The following is a 21,994-nucleotide window of genomic DNA, read 5'->3' on the forward strand; positions in this document are numbered from 1 at the left end:
GTTTTAAACCGACCAATGAGCGATTTATCATCTTTGTTTGCGGAAGTGGAGCTGCTATCCTCCAGGCAAGTTTCGAGAGCAAATTTGAATGTATGTTGGTGTTGTTTTACAGCTCAAATGAAAAGCAGCCCACTCGAGAACGAGTGTAACATCGTAATGCAAAGTCATACATTCTATAAGAGCAGATATCACTGTAAATATCCCACGTGTGCTTTCTCCGTCGACGTTCACTCTTTCAAATCCGCTAGCCAGTTTTCGTCAAAAAAAGCGTGTTTTTCTCGTGTCTTCCTTGTTTGTTCAGATGAGTACCTGTTCACTGGAGCATCCCAACGGGCAGGAGGCCGACTCTGTCCCCGCCAAGAGGCTCTGCAAGGGGGAGTGCGCGCAGGATGGGTCGGTCGGAGGTGGAGGGGGGAAGGCAAGCAGGGCCGTGGAGGTGGTAGGTGACATATCACTAATCTCGGCAACAACCCAGAACCAACATTGTTTGTCCACGAGAGAACATTTCACTGGCCTAGATAACCAGACCGGATGGAAAGTGTACCAGTCTGTCAATCCGGAGTAGAAACAATAACAAAGCCTCTGTTATTGTAAAAAGTCTGAGGGCCGGGCCTGGAAAAATGTAACCACTCAAATTCACGGACAGAGCTTTGTATGCAAGGACTGACCATCCAATATATACACATTATAGCTTTAAGCATGTTTTAACGCTATACAGTGTTTGTTTACATTTACAATGCTTACAAACATTGGAGTAAAACAAGCTCATATGAATATTGTATAATGATGTTTCAATTGCAGATTGGCGTTTTTGTTTACTTTGTGGCAGCACATCTGGTTGGTGCCTGTTTGCAAGTTGGCTAATATTAATTATCTAGCCTGACACAATCTGTTCCTCTATAGTCATACCAGTGTATATCCCCTCCTGTCTGTCTCTAGTCTATAGTCATACCAGTGTATAACCCCTCCTGTCTCTAGTCTATAGTCATACCAGTGTATAACCCCTCCTGTCTGTCTCTAGTCTATAGTCATACCAGTGTATAACCCCTCCTGTCTCTAGTCTATAGTCATACCAGTGTATAACCCCTCCTGTCTGTCTCTAGTCTATAGTCATACCAGTGTATAACCCCTCCTGTCTGTCTATAGTCTATAGTCATACCAGTGTATAACCCCTCCTGTCTCTATTCTATAGTCATACCAGTGTATAACCCCTCCTGTCTCTAGTCTATAGTCATACCAGTGTATAACCCCTCCTGTCTGTCTCTAGTCTATAGTCATACCAGTGTATAACCCCTCCTGTCTCTAGTCTATAGTCATACCAGTGTATAACCCCTCCTGTCTGTCTCTATTCTATAGTCATACCAGTGTATAACCCCTCCTGTCTCTAGTCTATAGTCATACCAGTGTATAACCCCTCCTGTCTCTAGTCTATAGTCATACCAGTGTATAACCCCTCCTGTCTGTCTCTAGTCTATAGTCATACCAGTGTATAACCCCTCCTGTCTGTCTCTAGTCTATAGTCATACCAGTGCATAACCCCTCCTGTCTGTCTCTAGTATATAGTCAAACCAGTGTATAACCCCTCCTGTCTGTCTCTAGTCTATAGTCATACCAGTGTATATCCCCTCCTGTCTCTAGTCTATAGTCATACCAGTGCATAACTCCTCCTGTCTCTAGTCTATAGTCATGCCAGTGTATAACCCCTCCTGTCTGTCTCTAGTCTATAGTCATACCAGTGTATATCCCCTCCTGTCTCTAGTCTATAGTCATACCAGTGTATAACCCCTCCTGTCTGTCTATAGTCTATAGTCATACCAGTGTATAACCCCTCCTGTCTGTCTCTAGTCTATAGTCATACCAGTGTATAACCCCTCCTGTCTGTCTCTAGTCTATAGTCATACCAGTGTATAACCCCTCCTGTCTCTAGTCTATAGTCATACCAGTGTATAACCCCTCCTGTCTGTCTCTAGTCTATAGTCATATCAGTGTATATCCCCTCCTGTCTCTAGTCTATAGTCATACCAGTGTATAACCCCTCCTCCTGTCTCTATTCTATAGTCATACCAGTGTATAACCCCTCCTGTCTGTCTCTAGTCTATAGTCATATCAGTGTATATCCCCTCCTGTCTCTAGTCTATAGTCATACCAGTGTATAACCCCTCCTCCTGTCTCTATTCTATAGTCATACCAGTGTATAACCCCTCCTGTCTGTCTCTAGTCTATAGTCATACCAGTGTATAACCCCTCCTCCTGTCTCTATTCTATAGTCATACCAGTGTATAACCCTCCTGTCTCTAGTCTATAGTCATACCAGTGTATAACCCCTCCTCCTGTCTCTATTCTATAGTCATGCCAGTGTATATCCCCTCCTGTCTCTATTCTATAGTCATACCAGTGTATAACCCCTCCTCCTGTCTCTATTCTATAGTCATGCCAGTGTATATCCCCTCCTGTCTCTATTCTATAGTCATGCCAGTGTATAACCCCTCCTGTCTCTAGTCTATAGTCATACCAGTGTATAACCCCTCCTGTCTCTAGTCTATAGTCATACCAGTGTATAACCCCTCCTGTCTGTCTCTAGTCTATAGTCATACCAGTGTATAACCCCTCCTCCTGTCTCTATTCTATAGTCATGCCAGTGTATAACCCCTCCTGTCTCTAGTCTATAGTCATACCAGTGTATAACCCCTCCTGTCTGTCTCTAGTCTATAGTCATACCAGTGTATAACCCCTCCTGTCTGTCTCTAGTCTATAGTCATACCAGTGTATAACCCCTCCTGTCTGTCTATAGTCATACCAGTGTATAACCCCTCCTCCTGTCTCTATTCTATAGTCATACCAGTGTATAACCCCTCCTGTCTGTCTATAGTCATACCAGTGTATAACCCCTCCTGTCTGTCTCTAGTCTATAGTCATACCAGTGTATAACCCCTCCTGTCTGTCTATAGTCTATAGTCATACCAGTGTATAACCCCTCCTGTCTATAGTCTATAGTCATACCAGTGTATAACCCCTCCTGTCTGTCTCTAGTCTATAGTCATACCAGTGTATAACCCCTCCTGTCTGTCTCTAGTCTATAGTCATACCAGTGTATAACCCCTCCTGTCTATAGTCTATCGTCATACCAGTGTATAACCCTCCTGTCTATAGTCATACCAGTGTATAACCCCTCCTGTCTCTAGTCTATAGTCATACCAGTGTATAACCCCTCCTGTCTGTCTCTAGTCTATAGTCATACCAGTGTATAACCCCTCCTGTCTGTCTCTAGTCTATAGTCATACCAGTGTATAACCCCTCCTGTCTCTAGTCTATAGTCATACCAGTGTATAACCCCTCCTGTCTCTAGTCTATAGTCATACCAGTGTATAACCCCTCCTGTCTGTCTCTAGTCTATAGTCATACCAGTGTATAACCCCTCCTCCTGTCTCCAGTCTATAGTCATACCAGTGTATAACCCCTCCTGTCTATAGTCTATAGTAATACCAGTGTATAACCCTCCTGTCTATAGTCTATAGTCATACCAGTGTATAACCCCTCCTGTCTCTAGTCTATAGTCATACCAGTGTATAACCCCTCCTGTCTGTCTCTAGCCTATAGTCATACCAGTGTATAACCCCTCCTGTCTGTCTCTAGTCTATAGTCATACCAGTGTATAACCCTTCCTGTCTCTAGTCTATAGTCATACCAGTGTATAACCCCTCCTGTCTGTCTCTAGTCTATAGTCATACCAGTGTATAACCCCTCCTCCTGTCTCTAGTCTATAGTCATACCCGTGTATAACCCCTCCTCCTGTCTCCAGTCTATAGTCATACCAGTGTATAACCCCTCCTCCTGTCTCCAGTCTATAGTCATACCAGTGCATAACGCCTCCTGCTGGCTGGATGAGTGTCTGCAGGGGATTGTGGACCAGGACTACACTGGCTCTATGGAGCTGTCTGTCTACGATGACGCCAGCATGGTGAGTTACTAGAATACTACTATAGTACTACTGCAGTACTACTAATACTACCGCACTGTGAGTTACTAGAATACTACTATAGTACTACTGCAGTACTACTAATACTACAGCACTGTGAGTTACTAGAATACTACTATAGTACTACTGCAGTACTACTAATACTACCGCACTGTGAGTTACTAGAATACTACTATAGTACTACTGCAGTACTACTAATACTACCGCACTGTGAGTTACTAGAATACTACTATAGTACTACTGCAGTACTACTAATACTACAGCACTGTGAGTTACTAGAATACTACTATAATACTGCTGCAGTACTACTAATACTACCGCACTGTGAGTTACTAGAATACTACTATAGTACTACTGCAGTACTACTAATACTACAGCACTGTGAGTTACTATAGTACTACTATAGTACTACTGCAGTACTACTAATACTACCGCACCGTGAGTTACTAGAATACTACTATAGTACTACTGCAGTACTACTAATACTACTGCACTGTGAGTTACTATAGTACTACTATACTACTACTGCAGTACTACTAATACTACAGCACTGTGAGTTACTATAGTACTACTATAGTACTACTGCAGTACTACTAATACTACCGCACTGTGAGTTACTAGAATACTACTATAGTCCTACTGCAGTACTACTAATACTAATCCCCTGTGAGTTACTAGAATACTACTACTACTAGAGTACTACTACAGTACTACTCATACTACTGTACTGTGAGTTACTAGAATACTACTATACTACTACTGCAGTACTACTCATACTACTGCACTGAGTTACTAGAATACTACTATACTACTACTGCAGTACTACTGTACTGTGAGTTACTAGAATACTACTATACTACTACTGCAGTACTACTCATACTACTGTACTGTGAGTTACTAGAATACTACTATAGTACTACTGTAGTACTACTCATACTACTGCACTGTGAGTTACTAGAATACTACAATAGTACTACTACAGTACTACTAATGCTACAGCACTGTGAGTTACTAGAATACTACTATAGTACTACTACAGTACTACTAATGCTACAGCACTGTGAGTTACTAGAATACTACAATAGTACTACTAATGCTACAGCACTGTGAGTTACTAGAATACTACTATAGTACTACTACAGTACTACTCATACTACTGTACTGTGAGTTACTAGAATACTACTATAGTACTACTGTAGTACTACTCATACTACTGCACTGTGAGTTACTAGAATACTACAATAGTACTACTACAGTACTACTAATGCTACAGCACTGTGAGTTACTAGAATACTACTATAGTACTACTACAGTACTACTAATGCTACTGCACGGTGAGTTATTAGAATACTACAATAGTACTACTACAGTACTACTAATGCTACAGCACTGTGAGTTACTAGAATACTCCTATAGTACTACTGTAGTACTACTCATACTACTGTACTGTGAGTTACTAGAATACTACTATAGTACTACTACAGTACTACTAATGCTACAGCACTGTGAGTCACTAGAATACTACAATAGTACTACTACATTACTACTAATGCTACAGCACTGTGAGTTACTAGAATACTACAATAGTACTACTACAGTACTACTAATGCTACAGCACTGTGAGTTACTAGAATACAAGAATAGTACTACTACAGTACTACTAATGCTACAGCACTGTGAGTTACTAGAATACTACTATAGTACTACTACAGTACTACTAATGCTACTGCACTGTGAGTTACTAGAATACTACAATAGTACTACTACAGTACTACTAATGCTACAGCACTGTGAGTTACTAGAATACTACTATAGTACTACTGTAGTACTACTCATACTACTGTACTGTGAGTTACTAGAATACTACTATAGTACTACTGCAGTACTACTAATGCTACAGCACTGTGAGTTACTAGAATACTACTATAGTACTACTGCAGTACTACTAATGCTACAGCACTGTGAGTTACTAGAATACTACTATAGTACTACTGCAGTACTACTAATGCTACAGCACTGTGAGTTACTAGAATACTACTATAGTACTACTACAGTACTACTAATGCTACAGCACTGTGAGTTACTAGAATACTACTATATTACTACTGCAGTACTACTAATGCTACAGCACTGTGAGTTACTAGAATACTACTATATTACTACTGCAGTACTACTAATGCTACAGCACTGTGAGTTACTAGAATACTACTATATTACTACTACAGTACTACTCATACTACAGCACTGTGAGTTACTAGAATACTACTATAGTACTACTGTAGTACTACTCATACTACTGCACTGTGAGTTACTAGAATACTACTATAGTACTACTGTAGTACTACTCATACTACTGCACTGTGAGTTACTAGAATACTACTATAGTACTACTACAGTACTACTAATGCTACAGCACTGTGAGTTACTAGAATACTACTATAGTACTACTGCAGTACTACTAATGCTACAGCACTGTGAGTTACATACGTGCGTGTATGGGTTGTGTGTCAGGATGGTTCCAGAGCGATAGTGGAGGGATGGAGGGAGAGGCTGGAAAGGAGAGGTGTTTCCATGGTGATCTCTGGCCACGACTCCGCCCAACCCAGGGGAGGTAAGTGTACGAACGCAGGGTGTCTGTGTGAGGTGTGTGTGTGAGAGGTGTGTGTGTGTATGCGAGGTGTGTGTATGAGAGGTGTGTGTGTATGCGAGGTGTGTGTGTGTATGCTTGGTGTGTGTATGCGATGTGTGTGTGTGTGTATGCGATGTGTGTGTGAGTATGCGATGTGTGTGTGAGTATGCGATGTGTGTGTATGAGAGGTGTGTGTGTGTGTGTGTGTATGCGAGGTGTGTGTGAGTATGCGACGTGTGTGTATGCTAGGTGTGTGTGTATTGTAACAGGCCCCATGTTGATCTCCTCTCCTCCAGTGTGTATGTGTATGCTTGGTGTGTGTATGCGATGTGTGTGTGAGTATGCGATGTGTGTGTGAGTATGCGATGTGTGTGTATGCTAGGTGTGTGTGTGTTGTAACAGGCCCCATGTTCATCTCCTCTCCTCCAGTGGGTGTGTATTGTAACAGGCCCCATGTTGATCTCCTCTCCTCCAGTGGGTGTGTGTATTGTAACAGGCCCCATGTTGATCTCCTCTCCTCCAGTGGGTGTGTATTGTAACAGGCCCCATGTTGATCTCCTCTCCTCCAGTGGGTGTGTATTGTAACAGGCCCCATGTTGATCTCCTCTCCTCCAGTGGGTCATGCCAAGAACCAGGCTGTGTCTCAGAGCTCAGGAAAGTACCTCTGCTTTCAGGACGCTGTGAGTCAACACAACGTGTTCATGTTAACCTGTCTCCTGTGTGTTTGTCTGTGAGTCAACACAACGTGTTCATGTTAACCTGTCTCCTGTGTGTTTGTCTGTGAGACAACACAACGTGTTCATGTTAACCTGTCTCCTGTGTGTTTGTCTGTGAGTCAACACAACGTGTTCATGTTAACCTGTCTCCCGTGTGTTTGTCTGTGAGTCAACACAACGTGTTCATGTTAACCTGTCTCCTGTGTGTTTGTCTGTGAGTCAACACAACGTGTTCATGTTAACCTGTCTCCTGTGTGTTTGTCTGTGAGTCAACACAAAGTGTTCATGTTAACCCGTCTCCTGTGTGTTTGTCTGTGAGTCAACACAACGTGTTCATGTTAACCCGTCTCCTGTGTGTTTGTCTGTGAGTCAACACAACGTGTTCATGTTAACCTGTCTCCTTTGTGTTTGTCTGTGAGACAATGTGTGTGTCAGTATGTGGGAGAGAGAGGTGGAGTGAGAAAGTAAGTGTGTGTGTGTGTGTGTGTGTGTGTGTGTGTGTGTGTGTGTGTGTGTGTGTGTGTGTGTGTGTGTGTGTGTGTGTTAGAGGTCTGGAGGGAATCATCGTCATGCTCTAGCTGCTGCTGTCTGACACATCTGGGCCACGTTTAGTACCACACACACACACACACACACACACACACACACACACACACACACACACACACACACACACACAGGCTATATAACAGGTGGGTACTGTATCAGAGTAAATGTTTGACAGAGCTGTCAGTATACCATGAGGACTGAGACTCCAGTCTGTGTGTTTGTGTTAGAGTGTGTGTTTGTATGTGTGTTACACTTAGTAATTGCTAAATGAGCCTAAGCTCCACTGTATGTTGCCGGTGTCAATGAGCGAGTTTGTTTTTCATGGCCCGGTGCCAGAGGTGGGCGGAGTTTTTACATTTCAGACCATTCCATTGGTGCACATTTGAGAGCAAGAGAACCAAAGCACTAACCAGAGACATCGCAGCCAGGGACATCGCACACACACACACACACACACACACACACACACACTCGGATATGCTCTGTCTTGTGACGCACAAAAAAAATACAAAATATGGAACTGAATTATAGTCACGAGTTCTGGCCCCGCCGTGTGTGTGTGTGTGTGTGTGTGTCTAAGATGCCTGGGGCTGTTCTGTGCCCCCCAAAAAAAGCATAATTCCTGAAATGAGACTCTTTCTTATCCCGACTGGGCTGAAACAGAGTTGAAAGAGAACGGTGATAAAATCAGACCGTTCCTCTAGAAATATAATTAAATGGTCAAATAGAGTTCAGTATCTCTCTAAATATTATCCCCTCCGCCCTCTCAGAGTTCAATGGAATGAGTCGGGCAGATCCGAAGTAAAAACATTCTTTGGTGGTGGGGTGTCTCACATCGAAATGATTGGCTGAGCCTCTGGACTGAGAACAGGAAGTTAAATGTATTGAGCTCATTAGAATAGTAGTTAAGTTGAATTAGTTTCTCATAATCCATGAGGAGAATGAAGCAGGGATTCCTGTTTCTGTGTAGCCTGTTTCTGTGTAGCCTGTTTCTGTGTTGCCTGTTTCTGTGTAGCCTGTTTCTGTGTAGCCTGTTTCTGTGTAGCCTGTTTCTGTGTAGCCTGTTTCTGTTTGCCTGTTTCTGTTTGCCTGTTTCTGTTTGCCTGTTTCTGTGTTGCCTGTTTCTGTGTAGCCTGTTTCTGTGTAGCCTGTTTCTGTGTTGCCTGTTTCTGTGTAGCCTGTTTCTGTGTAGCCTGTTTCTGTGTAGCCTGTTTCTGTGTGCCTGTTTCTGTGTAGCCTGTTTCTGTGTGCCTGTTTCTGTGTAGCCTGTTTCTGTGTTGCCTGTTTCTGTGTAGCCTGTTTCTGTGTAGCCTGTTTCTGTTTGGCTGTTTCTGTTTGGCTGTTTCTGTTTGCCTGTTTCTGTTTGCCTGTTTCTGTGTTGCCTGTTTCTGTTTGCCTGTTTCTGTGTAGCCTGTTTCTGTGTAGCCTGTTTCTGTGTTGCCTGTTTCTGTGTTGCCTGTTTCTGTGTTGCCTGTTTCTGTGTTGCCTGTTTCTGTGTAGCCTGTTTCTGTGTTGCCTGTTTCTGTGTTGCCTGTTTCTGTTTGCCTGTTTCTGTGTAGCCTGTTTCTGTGTAGCCTGTTTCTGTGTTGCCTGTTTCTGTGTTGCCTGTTTCTGTGTTGCCTGTTTCTGTGTTGCCTGTTTCTGTGTTGCCTGTTTCTGTGTAGCCTGTTTCTGTGTTGCCTGTTTCTGTGTAGCCTGTTTCTGTTTGCCTGTTTCTGTTTGCCTGTTTCTGTGTTGCCTGTTTCTGTGTAGCCTGTTTCTGTGTAGCCTGTTTCTGTGTTGCCTGTTTCTGTGTAGCCTGTTTCTGTGTAGCCTGTTTCTGTGTAGCCTGTTTCTGTGTGCCTGTTTCTGTGTAGCCTGTTTCTGTGTAGCCTGTTTCTGTTTAGCCTGTTTCTGTGTAGCCTGTTTCTGTGTAGCCTGTTTCTGTGTAGCCTGTTTCTGTGTAGCCTGTTTCTGTGTAGCCTGTTTCTGTGTTGCCTGTTTCTGTTTGCCTGTTTCTGTGTTGCCTGTTTCTGTGTAGCCTGTTTCTGTGTTGCCTGTTTCTGTGTAGCCTGTTTCTGTGTAGCCTGTTTCTGTGTAGCCTGTTTCTGTTTGCCTGTTTCTGTGTTGCCTGTTTCTGTGTAGCCTGTTTCTGTGTAGCCTGTTTCTGTTTGCCTGTTTCTGTGTAGCCTGTTTCTGTGTAGCCTGTTTCTGTTTGCCTGTTTCTGTTTGCCTGTTTCTGTGTAGCCTGTTTCTGTTTGCCTGTTTCTGTGTTGCCTGTTTCTGTGTAGCCTGTTTCTGTGTAGCCTGTTTCTGTTTGCCTGTTTCTGTTTGCCTGTTTCTGTGTAGCCTGTTTCTGTTTGCCTGTTTCTGTTTGCCTGTTTCTGTGTTGCCTGTTTCTGTGTAGCCTGTTTCTGTGTTGCCTGTTTCTGTTTGCCTGTTTCTGTGTAGCCTGTTTCTGTGTTGCCTGTTTCTGTGTAGCCTGTTTCTGTGTTGCCTGTTTCTGTGTGCCTGTTTCTGTGTAGCCTGTTTCTGTGTAGCCTGTTTCTGTGTGCCTGTTTCTGTGTAGCCTGTTTCTGTTTGCCTGTTTCTGTGTAGCCTGTTTCTGTGTAGCCTGTTTCTGTGTGCCTGTTTCTGTGTAGCCTGTTTCTGTTTGCCTGTTTCTGTGTTGCCTGTTTCTGTGTAGCCTGTTTCTGTGTAGCCTGTTTCTGTGTAGCCTGTTTCTGTGTAGCCTGTTTGCCTGTTTCTGTGTAGCCTGTTTCTGTGTTGCCTGTTTCTGTGTAGCCTGTTTCTGTATAGCCTGTTTCTGTGTAGCCTGTTTCTGTGTTGCCTGTTTCTGTATAGCCTGTTTCTGTGTAGCCTGTTTCTGTGTTGCCTGTTTCTGTGTGCCTGTTTCTGTGTAGCCTGTTTCTGTGTTGCCTGTTTCTGTGTAGCCTGTTTCTGTGTAGCCTGTTTCTGTGTTGCCTGTTTCTGTGTACCCTGTTTCTGTGTTGCCTGTTTCTGTGTTGCCTGTTTCTGTGTAGCCTGTTTCTGTGTAGCCTGTTTCTGTGTATTTACATTTAAGTCATTTAGCAGACGCTCTTATCCAGAGCCTGTTTCTGTGTAGCCTGTTTCTGTGTAGCCTGTCGGCGTGCAGAAACAGTCGGCGCGTAGAAACAGTCGGCGCGTAGAAACAGTCGGCGCGTAGAAACAGTCGGCGCGTAGAAACAGTCGGCGCGTAGAAACAGTCGGCGCGCAGAAACAGTCGGCGCGTAGAAACAGTCGGAGCGCAGAAACTGTCGGCGCAGAATGACGTCATGATGATGTGTATCATGGTGGGCGGTTGTTTGACAGACTCTCCCATCACATGTACACTGCCATAGAAACACAAGTCTCTCCGGGGCACCATTCAATGAAAGGGCTGCTACTCTTGGCCTCATGATGTGGTTTAACAGTTGTTGTGGAATTAGAACTCAATTTGGTGTTTGTCCCATTTTGTGAAGTCTTGGTTGGTGAGCGGACCCCAGACCTCACAACCATAAAGGGCAATGGGCTCTATGACGGATTCAAGTATTTTTAGCCAAATCCTAATTGGTATGTTGAATTTTATGTTCCTTTTGATGGCATAGAATGCCCTTCCTGCCTTGTCTCTCAGATCGTTCACAGCTTTGTGGAAGTTACCTGTGGCGCTGATGTTTAGGCCAAGGTATGTATAGTTTTTTGTGTGCTCTAGGGCAACAGTGTATAGATGGAATTTGTATTTGTGGTCCTGGTGACTGGACCTTTTTTGGAACACCATTATTTTGGTCTTACTGAGCTTTTACTGTCAGGGCCCAGGTCTGACAAAATCTGTGCATAAGATCTAGGTGCTGCTGTAGGCCCTCCTTGGTTGGTGACAGAAGCACCAGATCAACAGCAGACATTTGACTTCGGTTTCCAGTAGGGTGAGGCCGGGTGCTGCAGACTTTTCTAGTGCCCGTGCCAGTTCGTTGATATATATGTTGAAGAGTGTGGGGCTTAAGCTGCATCCATGTCTAACCCCACGACCCTGTGTGGAGAAATTTGTGTGTTTTTTGCCAATTTTAACCGCACACTTGTTGTTTGTGTACATGGATTTTATGATGTCATATGTTTTACCCCCAACACCACTTTCCATCAGTTTGTATAGCAGACCCTCATGCCAAATTGAGTCGAAGGCTTTTTTGCAATCAACAAAGCATGAGAAGACTTTGCCTTTGTTTTGGTTTGTTTGGTTGTCAATTAGGGTGTTTAGGGTGAATACATGGTCTGTTGTACGGTAATTTGGTAAAAAGCCAATTTGACATTTGCTCAGTACATTGTTTTCATTGAGGAAATGTACGAGTCTGCTGTTAATGATAATGCAGAGGATTTTCCCAAGGTTACTGTTGACGCATATTCCATGGTAGTTATTGGGGTCAAATTTGTCTCCATTTTTGTGGATTGGGGTGATCAGTCCTTGGTTCCAAATATTGGGGAAGATGCCAGAGCTAAGGATGATGTTAAAGAGTTTTAGTATAGCCAATTGGAATTTGTTGTCTGTATATTTGATCATTTCATTGAGGATACCATCAACACCACAGGCCTTTTTGGGTTGGAGCGTTTTTATTTTGTCCTGTAACTCATTCAATGTAATTGGAGAATCCAGTGGGTTCTGGTAGTCTTTAATAGTTGATTCTAAGATCTGTATTTGATCATGTATATGTTTTTGCTCTTTGTTATAGAGCCAAAAAGATTGGAGAAGTGATTTATCCATACATCTCCATTTTGGATAGATAATTATTCGTGTTGTTTTTTGTTTAGTGTTTTCCAATTTTCCCAGAAGTGGTTAGAGTCTATGGATTCTTCAATTACATTGAGCTGATTTCTGACATGCTGTTCCTTCTTTTTCCGTAGTGTATTTCTGTATTGTTTTAGTGACTCACCTCTGTCTCTCTCTCTCTCTGTCTGTCTCTGTCTCTATCTCTCTCTCTTTCCACCTCTCTCTCTCTGTCTCTCTCTCTGTCTCTCTCTCTCTGTCTCTCTCTCTTTCCACCTCTCTGTCTCTCTCTCTCTCTGTCTCTCTCTGTCTCTCTGTCTCTCTGTCTCTATCTCTCTCTATCTCTCTCTCTCTCTCTGTAACTCTCTGTCTCTCTCGCTGTCTCTCTCTCTCTCTGTCAACCTCTGCTGTGTTATGTCTGATGTGTGTGTAAGTGTTGATTCTGAACATGTCTGTTGAGATCCTCTCTGAAGGTTGCGACCTCCCGGAGTGCTCCAGTCATAACAAACACACTGTTAAACCCATCAACAAGCCTTGAAATGTTTGTGAGAGAGCTAGCTAACCTTGTGTGTGTAACTGTGTGTGTGTGTGTGTGTGTGTGTGAGAAAGAGAGAGAGAGAGAGGGAGCGTGTGTGTGTGTGTGTGTATGAGAGATAATGCTAACCTTAACTGTGTGTATGTGAGAGAGAGAGTGTGTGTGTGTGTGTGTGTGTATGAGAGAGAATGCTAACTGTAACTGTGTGTGTGTGTGCGTGTGTGAGAGAGAGCATGCTAACTGTGTGTGTGTCTATGTGAGAGTGTGTGTGTATGAGCGAGAATGTTAACTGTGTGTGTGTGTGTATGAGAGAGAATGCTAACCTTAACTGTGTGTATGTGAGAGAGAGTGTGTGTATGGTGTATGAGAGAGAATGCTAACTGTAAGTGTGTGAGAGAGAGAATGCTAACTGTAAGTGTGTGAGAGAGAGAATGCTAACTGTGTGTGTGTGTGTGTGAGAGAGAGAGGATGCTAACTGTGTGTGTGAGAGATAGAATGCTAACTGTAACTGTGTGTGTGAGAGAGAGAGCATGCTAACTGTAACTGTGTGTGTGAGAGAGAGAGAGCATGCTAACTGTAACTGTGTGTGAGAGAGAGCATGCTAACTGTAACTGTGTGTGAGAGAGAGAGCATGCTAACTGTAACTGTGTGTGTGTGTGAGAGAGAGAGAGAGAGAGAGAGAGAGAGCATGCTAACTGTGTGTGTGAGAGAGAGAGCATGCTAACTGTAACTGTGTGTGTGTGAGAGAGAGAGCATGCTAACTGTAACTGTGTGTTCCAGGATGATGTGATGATGCCTCACCGAATACATCTCCAATACGAGGCCTGCCTCTTCAACTCTACCTCTGTAAGTACTACTGTCTGTCTAGAGTCCAGGGAGAACAGCTCTAGTCTGAGTTATCCCTCCCTCTAGAGCCCAGGGAGAACAGCTCTAGTCTGTTGAGTTATCCCTCCCTCTAGAGCCCAGGGAGAACAGCTCTAGTCTGAGTTATCCCTCCCTCTAGAGCCCAGGGAGAACAGCTCTAGTCTGAGTTATCCCTCCCTCTAGAGTCCAGGGAGAACAGCTCTAGTCTGTTGAGTTATCCCTCCCTCTAGAGCCCAGGGAGAACAGCTCTAGTCTGAGGAGTTATCCCTCCCTCTAGAGCCCAGGGAGAACAGCTCTAGTCTGTTGAGTTATCCCTCCCTCTAGAGCCCAGGGAGAACAGCTCTAGTCTGAGGAGTTATCCCTCCCTCTAGAGCCCAGGGAGAACAGCTCTAGTCTGTTGAGTTATCCCTCCCTCTAGAGTCCAGGGAGAACAGCTCTAGTCTGAGGAGTTATCCCTCCCTCTAGAGCCCAGGGAGAACAGCTCTAGTCTGTTGAGTTATCCCTCCCTCTAGAGCCCAGGGAGAACAGCTCTAGTCTGAGGAGTTATCCCTCCCTCTAGAGCCCAGGGAGAACAGCTCTAGTCTGTTGAGTTATCCCTCCCTCTAGAGCCCAGGGAGAACAGCTCTAGTCTGAGTTATCCCTCCCTCAAGAGCCCAGGGAGAACAGCTCTAGTCTGTTGAGTTATCCCTCCCTCTAGAGTCCAGGGAGAACAGCTCTAGTCTGAGGAGTTATCCCTCCCTCTAGAGTCCAGGGAGAACAGCTCTAGTCTGTTGAGTTATCCCTCCCTCTAGAGCCCAGGGAGAACAGCTCTAGTCTGAGGAGTTATCCCTCCCTCTAGAGCCCAGGGAGAACAGCTCTAGTCTGAGGAGTTATCCCTCCCTCTAGAGCCCAGGGAGAACAGCTCTAGTCTGTTGAGTTATCCCTCCCTCTAGAGCCCCGGAGAACAGCTCTAGTCTGAGGAGTTATCCCTCCCTCTAGAGTCCAGGGAGAACAGCTCTAGTCTGAGGAGTTATCCCTCCCTCTAGAGCCCAGGGAGAACAGCTCTAGTCTGAGGAGTTATCCCTCCCTCTAGAGCCCAGGGAGAACAGCTCTAGTCTGAGGAGTTATCTCTCCCTCTAGAGCCCAGGGAGAACAGCTCTAGTCTGAGGAGTTATCCCTCCCTCTAGAGCCCAGGGAGAACACCTCTAGTCTGTTGAGTTATCCCTCCCTCTAGAGCCCAGGGAGAACAGCTCTAGTCTGTTGAGTTATCCCTCCCTCTAGAGCCCAGGGAGAACAGCTCTAGTCTGAGGAGTTATTCCTCCCTCTAGAGCCCAGGGAGAACAGCTCTAGTCTGAGGAGTTATCCCTCCCTCTAGAGCCCAGGGACAACAGCTCTAGTCTGAGGAGTTATCCCTCCCTCTAGAGCCCAGGGAGAACAGCTCTAGTCTGTTGAGTTATCCCTCCCTCTAGAGTCCAGGGAGAACAGCTCTAGTCTGAGGAGTTATCCCTCCCTCTAGAGCCCAGTGAGAACAGCTCTAGTCTGTTGAGTTATCCCTCCCTCTAGAGCCCAGGGAGAACAGCTCTAGTCTGTTGAGTTATCCCTCCCTCTAGAGCCCAGGGAGAACAGCTCTAGTCTGAGGAGTTATCCCTCCCTCTAGAGTCCAGGGAGAACAGCTCTAGTCTGAGGAGTTATCCCTCCCTCTAGAGCCCAGGGAGAACAGCTCTAGTCTGAGGAGTTATCCCTCCCTCTAGAGTCCAGGGAGAACAGCTCTAGTCTGAGGAGTTATCCCTCCCTCTAGAGTCCAGGGAGAACAGCTCTAGTCTGAGTTATCCCTCCCTCTAGAGCCCAGGGAGAACAGCTCTAGTCTGATGAATTATCCCTCCCTCTAGAGTCCAGGGAGAACAGCTCTAGTCTGTTGAGTTATCCCTCCCTCTAGAGCCCAGGGAGAACAGCTCTAGTCTGAGGAGTTATCCCTCCCTCTAGAGCCCAGGGAGAACAGCTCTAGTCTGTTGAGTTATCCCTCCCTCTAGAGCCCAGGGAGAACAGCTCTAGTCTGAGGAGTTATCCCTCCCTCTAGAGTCCAGGGAGAACAGCTCTAGTCTGAGGAGTTATCCCTCCCTCTAGAGCCCAGGGAGAACAGCTCTAGTCTGAGTTATCCCTCCCTCTAGAGCCCAGGGAGAACAGCTCTAGTCTGATGAATTATCCCTCCCTCTAGAGTCCAGGGAGAACAGCTCTAGTCTGTTGAGTTATCCCTCCCTCTAGAGCCCAGGGAGAACAGCTCTAGTCTGAGGAGTTATCCCTCCCTCTAGAGCCCAGGGAGAACAGCTCTAGTCTGTTGAGTTATCCCTCCCTCTAGAGCCCAGGGAGAACAGCTCTAGTCTGAGGAGTTATCCCTCCCTCTAGAGCCCAGGGAGAACAGCTCTAGTCTGTTGAGTTATCCCTCCCTCTAGAGCCCAGGGAGAACAGCTCTAGTCTGAGGAGTTATCCCTCCCTCTAGAGCCCAGGGAGAACAGCTCTAGTCTGAGGAGTTATCCCTCCCTCTAGAGCCCAGGGAGAACAGCTCTAGTCTGTTGAGTTATCCCTCCCTCTAGAGCCCAGGGAGAACAGCTCTAGTCTGAGGAGTTATCCCTCCCTCTAGAGCCCAGGGAGAACAGCTCTAGTCTGAGGAGTTATCCCTCCCTCTAGAGCCCAGGGAGAACAGCTCTAGTCTGAGGAGTTATCCCTCCCTCTGTCCATCTCTCTCTCTCCCTCTACCTCCTGCTCTCCCTGTCTCCTCTAAATGATCATAACAGACAGGAAAACTTTAACATTCTGTATGTCCGGAATTCCCCACATTCCTTCTGTCCTGTGCACTGGGGTCGTGTTTCTGGTAGAGTGGTGTGGGTGGGTGTATATTAAGGTGTGACTGGGGTCGTGTTTCTGGTAGAGTGGTGTGTGTGGGTGTATATTAAGGTGTGACTGGGGTCGTGTTTCTGGTAGAGTGGTGTGGGTGGGTGTATATTAAGGTGTGACTGGGGTCGTGTTTCTGGTAGAGTGGTGTGGGTGGGTGTATATTAAGGTGTGACTGGGGTCGTGTTTCTGGTAGAGTGGTGTGGGTGGGTGTATATTAAGGTGTGACTGGGGTCGTGTTTCTGGTAGAGTGGTGTGGGTGGGTGTATATTAAGGTGTGACTGGGGTCGTGTTTCTGGTAGAGTGGTGTGGGTGGGTGTATATTAAGGTGTGACTGGGGTCGTGTTTCTGGTAGAGTGGTGTGGGTGGGTGTATATTAAGGTGTGTCTCAGTGTGAGCTGTGGGGGTCATGTGTAGTAGGTGAGGGAGAGTTGCAGGAGATGGGGGGAGGGGGGTGGCTAGAGAGAGAGGGACCGAGAGATAATAGAGAGACAGAGAGATAATAGAGAGACAGAGAGATAATAGAGAGACAGAGCGAGTAAAAGGCGGAAAAAGGGAATTAAGGCCATGTGGTTTTCTCTGCTTATTTGCCCTTTGAACTGTGTGGGTGTGCAGCAGACAGGGTGTAGAGAGGAAATGAGAGGGATTGGTTCAGCTATGTGGAATAATAATATGGGTTCACTTTAGGGTTGTTTAACATCTCCACTGGTTGATCATTCCTCTCTGTCTGGTAGATCATTCCTCTCTGTCTGTCTGGTAGATCATTCCTCTCTGTCTGGTAGATCATTCCTCTCTGTCTGGTAGATCATTCCTCTCTGTCTGGTAGATCATTCCTCTCTGTCTGTCTGGTAGATCATTCCTCTCTGTCTGGTTGATCATTCCTCTCTGTCTGGTAGATCATTCCTCTCTGTCTGTCTGGTAGATCATTCCTCTCTGTCTGGTAGATCATTCCTCTCTGTCTGGTTGATCATTCCTCTCTGTCTGGTTGATCATTCCTCTCTGTCTGGTAGATCATTCCACTCTGTCTGGTAGATCATTCCTCTCTGTCTGGTAGATCATTCCTCTCTGTCTGGTAGATCATTCCTCTCTGTCTGGTAGATCATTCCTCTCTGTCTGGTTGATCATTCCTCTCTGTCTGGTAGATCATTCCTCTCTGTCTGGTAGATCATTCCTCTCTGTCTGGTAGATCATTCCTCTCTGTCTGGTAGATCATCTGTCTGGTAGATCATTCCTCTCTGTCTGGTAGATCATCTGTCTGGTAGATCATTCCTCTCTGTCTGGTAGATCATTCCTCTCTGTCTGGTAGATCATTCCTCTCTGTCTGGTAGATCATTCCTCTCTGTCTGGTAGATCATTCCTCTCTGTCTGTCTGGTAGATCATTCCTCTCTGTCTGGTTGATCATTCCTCTCTGTCTGTCTGGTAGATCATTCCTCTCTGTCTGGTAGATCATTCCTCTCTGTCTGGTAGATCATTCCTCTCTGTCTGTCTGGTAGATCATTCCTCTCTGTCTGGTTGATCATTCCTCTCTGTCTGTCTGGTAGATCATTCCTCTCTGTCTGGTAGATCATTCCTCTCTGTCTGGTTGATCATTCCTCTCTGTCTGGTTGATCATTCCTCTCTGTCTGGTAGATCATTCCACTCTGTCTGGTAGATCATTCCTCTCTGTCTGGTAGATCATTCCTCTCTGTCTGGTAGATCACTCCTCTCTGTCTGGTTGATCATTCCTCTCTGTCTGGTAGATCATTCCTCTCTGTCTGGTAGATCATTCCTCTCTGTCTGGTAGATCATTCCTCTCTGTCTGGTTGATCATTCCTCTCTGTCTGGTAGATCATTCCTCTCTGTCTGGTAGATCATTCCTCTCTGTCTGGTAGATCATTCCTCTCCATCTGTCTGGTAGATCATTCCTCTCTGTCTGGTAGATCATCTGTCTGGTAGATCATTCCTCTCCGTCTGTCTGGTAGATCATTCTCGCTCGATTCTCGATTCTCGGTCATTGATGCTGAACAGAAAAAGCATTCAGTCAAATGTTACAGTGCCTTGCGAAAGTATTCGGCCCCCTTGAACTTTGCGACCTTTTGCCACATTTCAGGCTTCAGCAAGGGCATTGAAGAGGAAACGTGGCTGGGTCTTTCAGCATGACAATGATCCCAAACACACCGCCCAGGCAAAGAAGGAGTGGTTTCGTAAGAAGCATTTCAAGGTCCTGGAGTGTCCTAGCCAGTCTCCAGATCTCAACCCCATAGAAAATCTTTGGAGGGAGTTGAAAGTCCGTGTTGCCCAGCAACAGCCCCAAAACATCACTGCTCTAGAGGAGATCTGCATGGAGGAATGGGCCAAAATACCAGCAATAGTGTGTGAAAACCTTGTGAAGACTTACAGAAAACGTTTGACCTCTGTCATTGCCAACAAAGAGTATATAACAAAGTATTGAAATACATTTTTGTTATTGACCAAATACTTATTTTCCACCATAATTTGCAAATAAATTCTTTAAAAATCCTACAATGTGATTTTCTGGATTTTTTTTTCTAATTTTGTCTGTCATAGTTGAAGTATACATATGATGAAAATTACAGGCCTCTCATCTTTTTAAGTGGGAGAATTTGCACAATTGGTGGCTGACTAAATACTTTTTTGCCCCACTGTAGGTATTACAGACTCCGACAGGGAGAGGTTGAAAATGTCAGTGAAGACACTTGCCAGTTCATCCGCGCATGCCTCGAGCACACGTCCTGGTAATCCGTCTGGCCACGCGGCTTTGTGAATGTTGACCTGTTTATAAGTCTTGCTCACATTGGCTACGGAGAGCTTGATCACACAGTCGTCCGGAACAGCTGGTGTTCTCATGCATGCTTAAGTGTTGCTTGCCTCAAAGCGAGCATAAAAGGCATTTAGCTCGTCTGGTAGGCTCGCTTCACTGGGCAGCTCGCGGCTGGGTTTCTCTTTGTAGTTCGTGATATTTTTAGAGCCCTGCCACATCCGACGAGCGTCAGAGCCGGTGTAGCAGGCTATTGACAAATAGACACACACCCCCGCCTCTCGTCTTAACAGACGTCGTTTCTCTGTCCTGCCGATGCACGGAGGAGCCAGCCAGCTCTTTATTATCCTTGTCATTCAGCCACGTCTCGGTGAAACATAAGATATTGCAGTTTTTAATTTGGTAGGAAAGTCTTAATCGTAGATCGTCCAGTTAGTTTTCCAATGACACGTTGGCCAGTAATACGGAGGGAAGTGGTGGTTTACCTCGTCGGCGAATTTCATCTCTCTGGTGGATCATTAGGATGCAGAACAGAAGAAGCATCCATCTTTGTCTTTTCCTCTTACATTTTCCTCCCTGTTCCTCTTTCTCTCTCTCTCTATCGTTTCTAAAACCCCCCCTCTCTCTCTCTCTCCTTTCTAAACCCCCCTCTCTCGCTCTGTCGGTCTCTCTCGCTCTGTCGGTCTCTCTCGCTCTGTCGGTCTCTCTCGCTCTGTCGGTCTCTCTCGCTCTGTCGAGCTCTGTCGGTCTCTCTCGCTCTGTCGGTCTCTCTTTGTCTGTCTCTGTCTCTCTCTCTCTCTCTGTGTCTCTTGGTGTGTTTCTCTCTCTCTCACTCTCTCTCTTTGTCTCTCTCTGTCTCTCCAGCCCTCTCTCTCTCTCCAGCCCTCTTTCTCTCTCTCTGTCTCTCTCGCTCTCTCTCTTTGTCTCTCTGTCTGTCTCTCCAGCCCTCTTTCTCTCTCTCTAGCTCTCCCTCTTTGTCTCTCTTTCTCTCTCTCCAGCCCTCCCTCTTTGTCTCTGTCTCTCTCCAGCCCTCTTTCTCTCTCCAGCCCTCCCTCTTTGTCTCTCTGTCTGTCTCTCCTGCCCTCTTTCTCTCTCTAGCCCTCCCTCTTTGTCTCTCTGTCTGTCTCTCCAGCCCTCTCTCTCTCTAGCCCTCCCTCTTTGTCTCTCTGTCTGTCTCTCCAGCCCTCTTTCTCTCTCTAGCCCTCCCTCTTTGTCTCTCTTTCTCTCTCTAGCCCTCCCTCTTTGTCTCTCTAGCCCTCCCTCTTTGTCTCTCTGTCTGTCTCTCCAGCCCTCTCTCTCTCTAGCCCTCCCTCTTTGTCTCTCTGTCTGTCTCTCCAGCCCTCTTTCTCTCTCTAGCCCTCCCTCTTTGTCTCTCTTTCTCTCTCTAGCCCTCCCTCTTTGTCTCTCTAGCCCTCCCTCTTTGTCTCTCTGTCTGTCTCTCCAGCCCTCTCTCTCTCTCTCTAGCCCTCCCTCTTTGTCTCTCTGTCTGTCTCTCCAGCCCTCTCTCTGTCTCTCTAGCCCTCCCTCTGTCTCTTCCATACATCATATGTGATCAGTGTGGTTTGTTTGTGTGTGAGTGTCTGTGTTGATCACATGTATCGAGTAGATCACTAAGAGATGTGTCTGTGTTTCTCTCAGTTGATTGGCTGTCAGGTCCGCAGGGATCCAGAGGGATCTACTGAGCGCTACACACGCTGGATCAACAACATCAGCCAGGATCAACTCAGCACCCAGGTAACACACACTCAGGATGTGTGTGTATGTGGAGGTCGCGTGCCAGGCAGTGGCCAGGTCTGATTGAAACAGGATGGAGCCTGCAGTTTCCACACACACACACACACACACACACACACACACACACCAGAGGAAACACACCAGAGGAAACAGGAGGACCACTTGTGTAAAATTCCAGAACTATTTTACCTACATGTGTGTGTGTGTGTGACAGAGAGAGAGATGACTCCTGGCTTTAGGCTTTAGGATGGGCTGGTATTAGAGGTCGGCTGATACCGATTATTGGAGGTCCCAAAAAGCCGATACCGATTATTGGAGGCCCAAAGAAAACGATACCGATTATTGGAGGCCCAAAAAAAGACGATACCGATTATTGGAGGCCCAAAAAAAAAGGCGATACCGATTATTGGAGGCCCAAAAAAAGACGATACCGATTATTGGAGACCCAAAAAAAGACGATACCGATTATTGGAGGCCCAAAAAAAGACAATACCGATTATTGGAGGCCCAAAAAAAGACGATACCGATTATTGGAGGCCCAAAAAAAGACGATACCGATTATTGGAGGCCCAAAAAAAGATGATACCGATTATTGGAGGACCAAAAAAACGATTTATCTGTCGCTTTTA

At 45.6% G+C, this 21,994-nt stretch overlaps 1 protein-coding gene across 3 annotated transcripts in view; it reads left to right on the top strand.

Annotated features, from left to right (window-relative positions):
- Window positions 1-21,994, top strand: part of LOC135531139 (queuosine-tRNA galactosyltransferase-like) — a 29,359-nt gene continuing 7,365 nt past the window's right edge. Inside the window, exons 1-8 of one of the 3 annotated variants that reach the window (XM_064959251.1) lie at window positions 1-90; window positions 302-439; window positions 3,842-3,958; window positions 6,488-6,587; window positions 7,221-7,285; window positions 13,921-13,986; window positions 18,963-19,297; window positions 19,522-19,736. In XM_064959251.1, coding sequence (XP_064815323.1) covers window positions 16-90; window positions 302-439; window positions 3,842-3,958; window positions 6,488-6,587; window positions 7,221-7,285; window positions 13,921-13,986; window positions 18,963-19,297; window positions 19,522-19,612 — 987 coding nt within the window. In that variant the 5' untranslated portion in view covers window positions 1-15 and the 3' untranslated portion in view covers window positions 19,613-19,736. Of the gene's footprint in view, window positions 91-301; window positions 440-3,841; window positions 3,959-6,487; window positions 6,588-7,220; window positions 7,286-13,920; window positions 13,987-18,962; window positions 19,373-19,521; window positions 19,737-21,269; window positions 21,366-21,994 lie in introns of those variants that run through there. The other 2 variants (XM_064959253.1, XM_064959252.1) reach the window with 2 other exon arrangements.

This window comes from Oncorhynchus masou, unplaced genomic scaffold, assembly GCF_036934945.1.
Source record: "Oncorhynchus masou masou isolate Uvic2021 unplaced genomic scaffold, UVic_Omas_1.1 unplaced_scaffold_1526, whole genome shotgun sequence".
Classification (NCBI taxonomy): domain Eukaryota; kingdom Metazoa; phylum Chordata; class Actinopteri; order Salmoniformes; family Salmonidae; genus Oncorhynchus; species Oncorhynchus masou.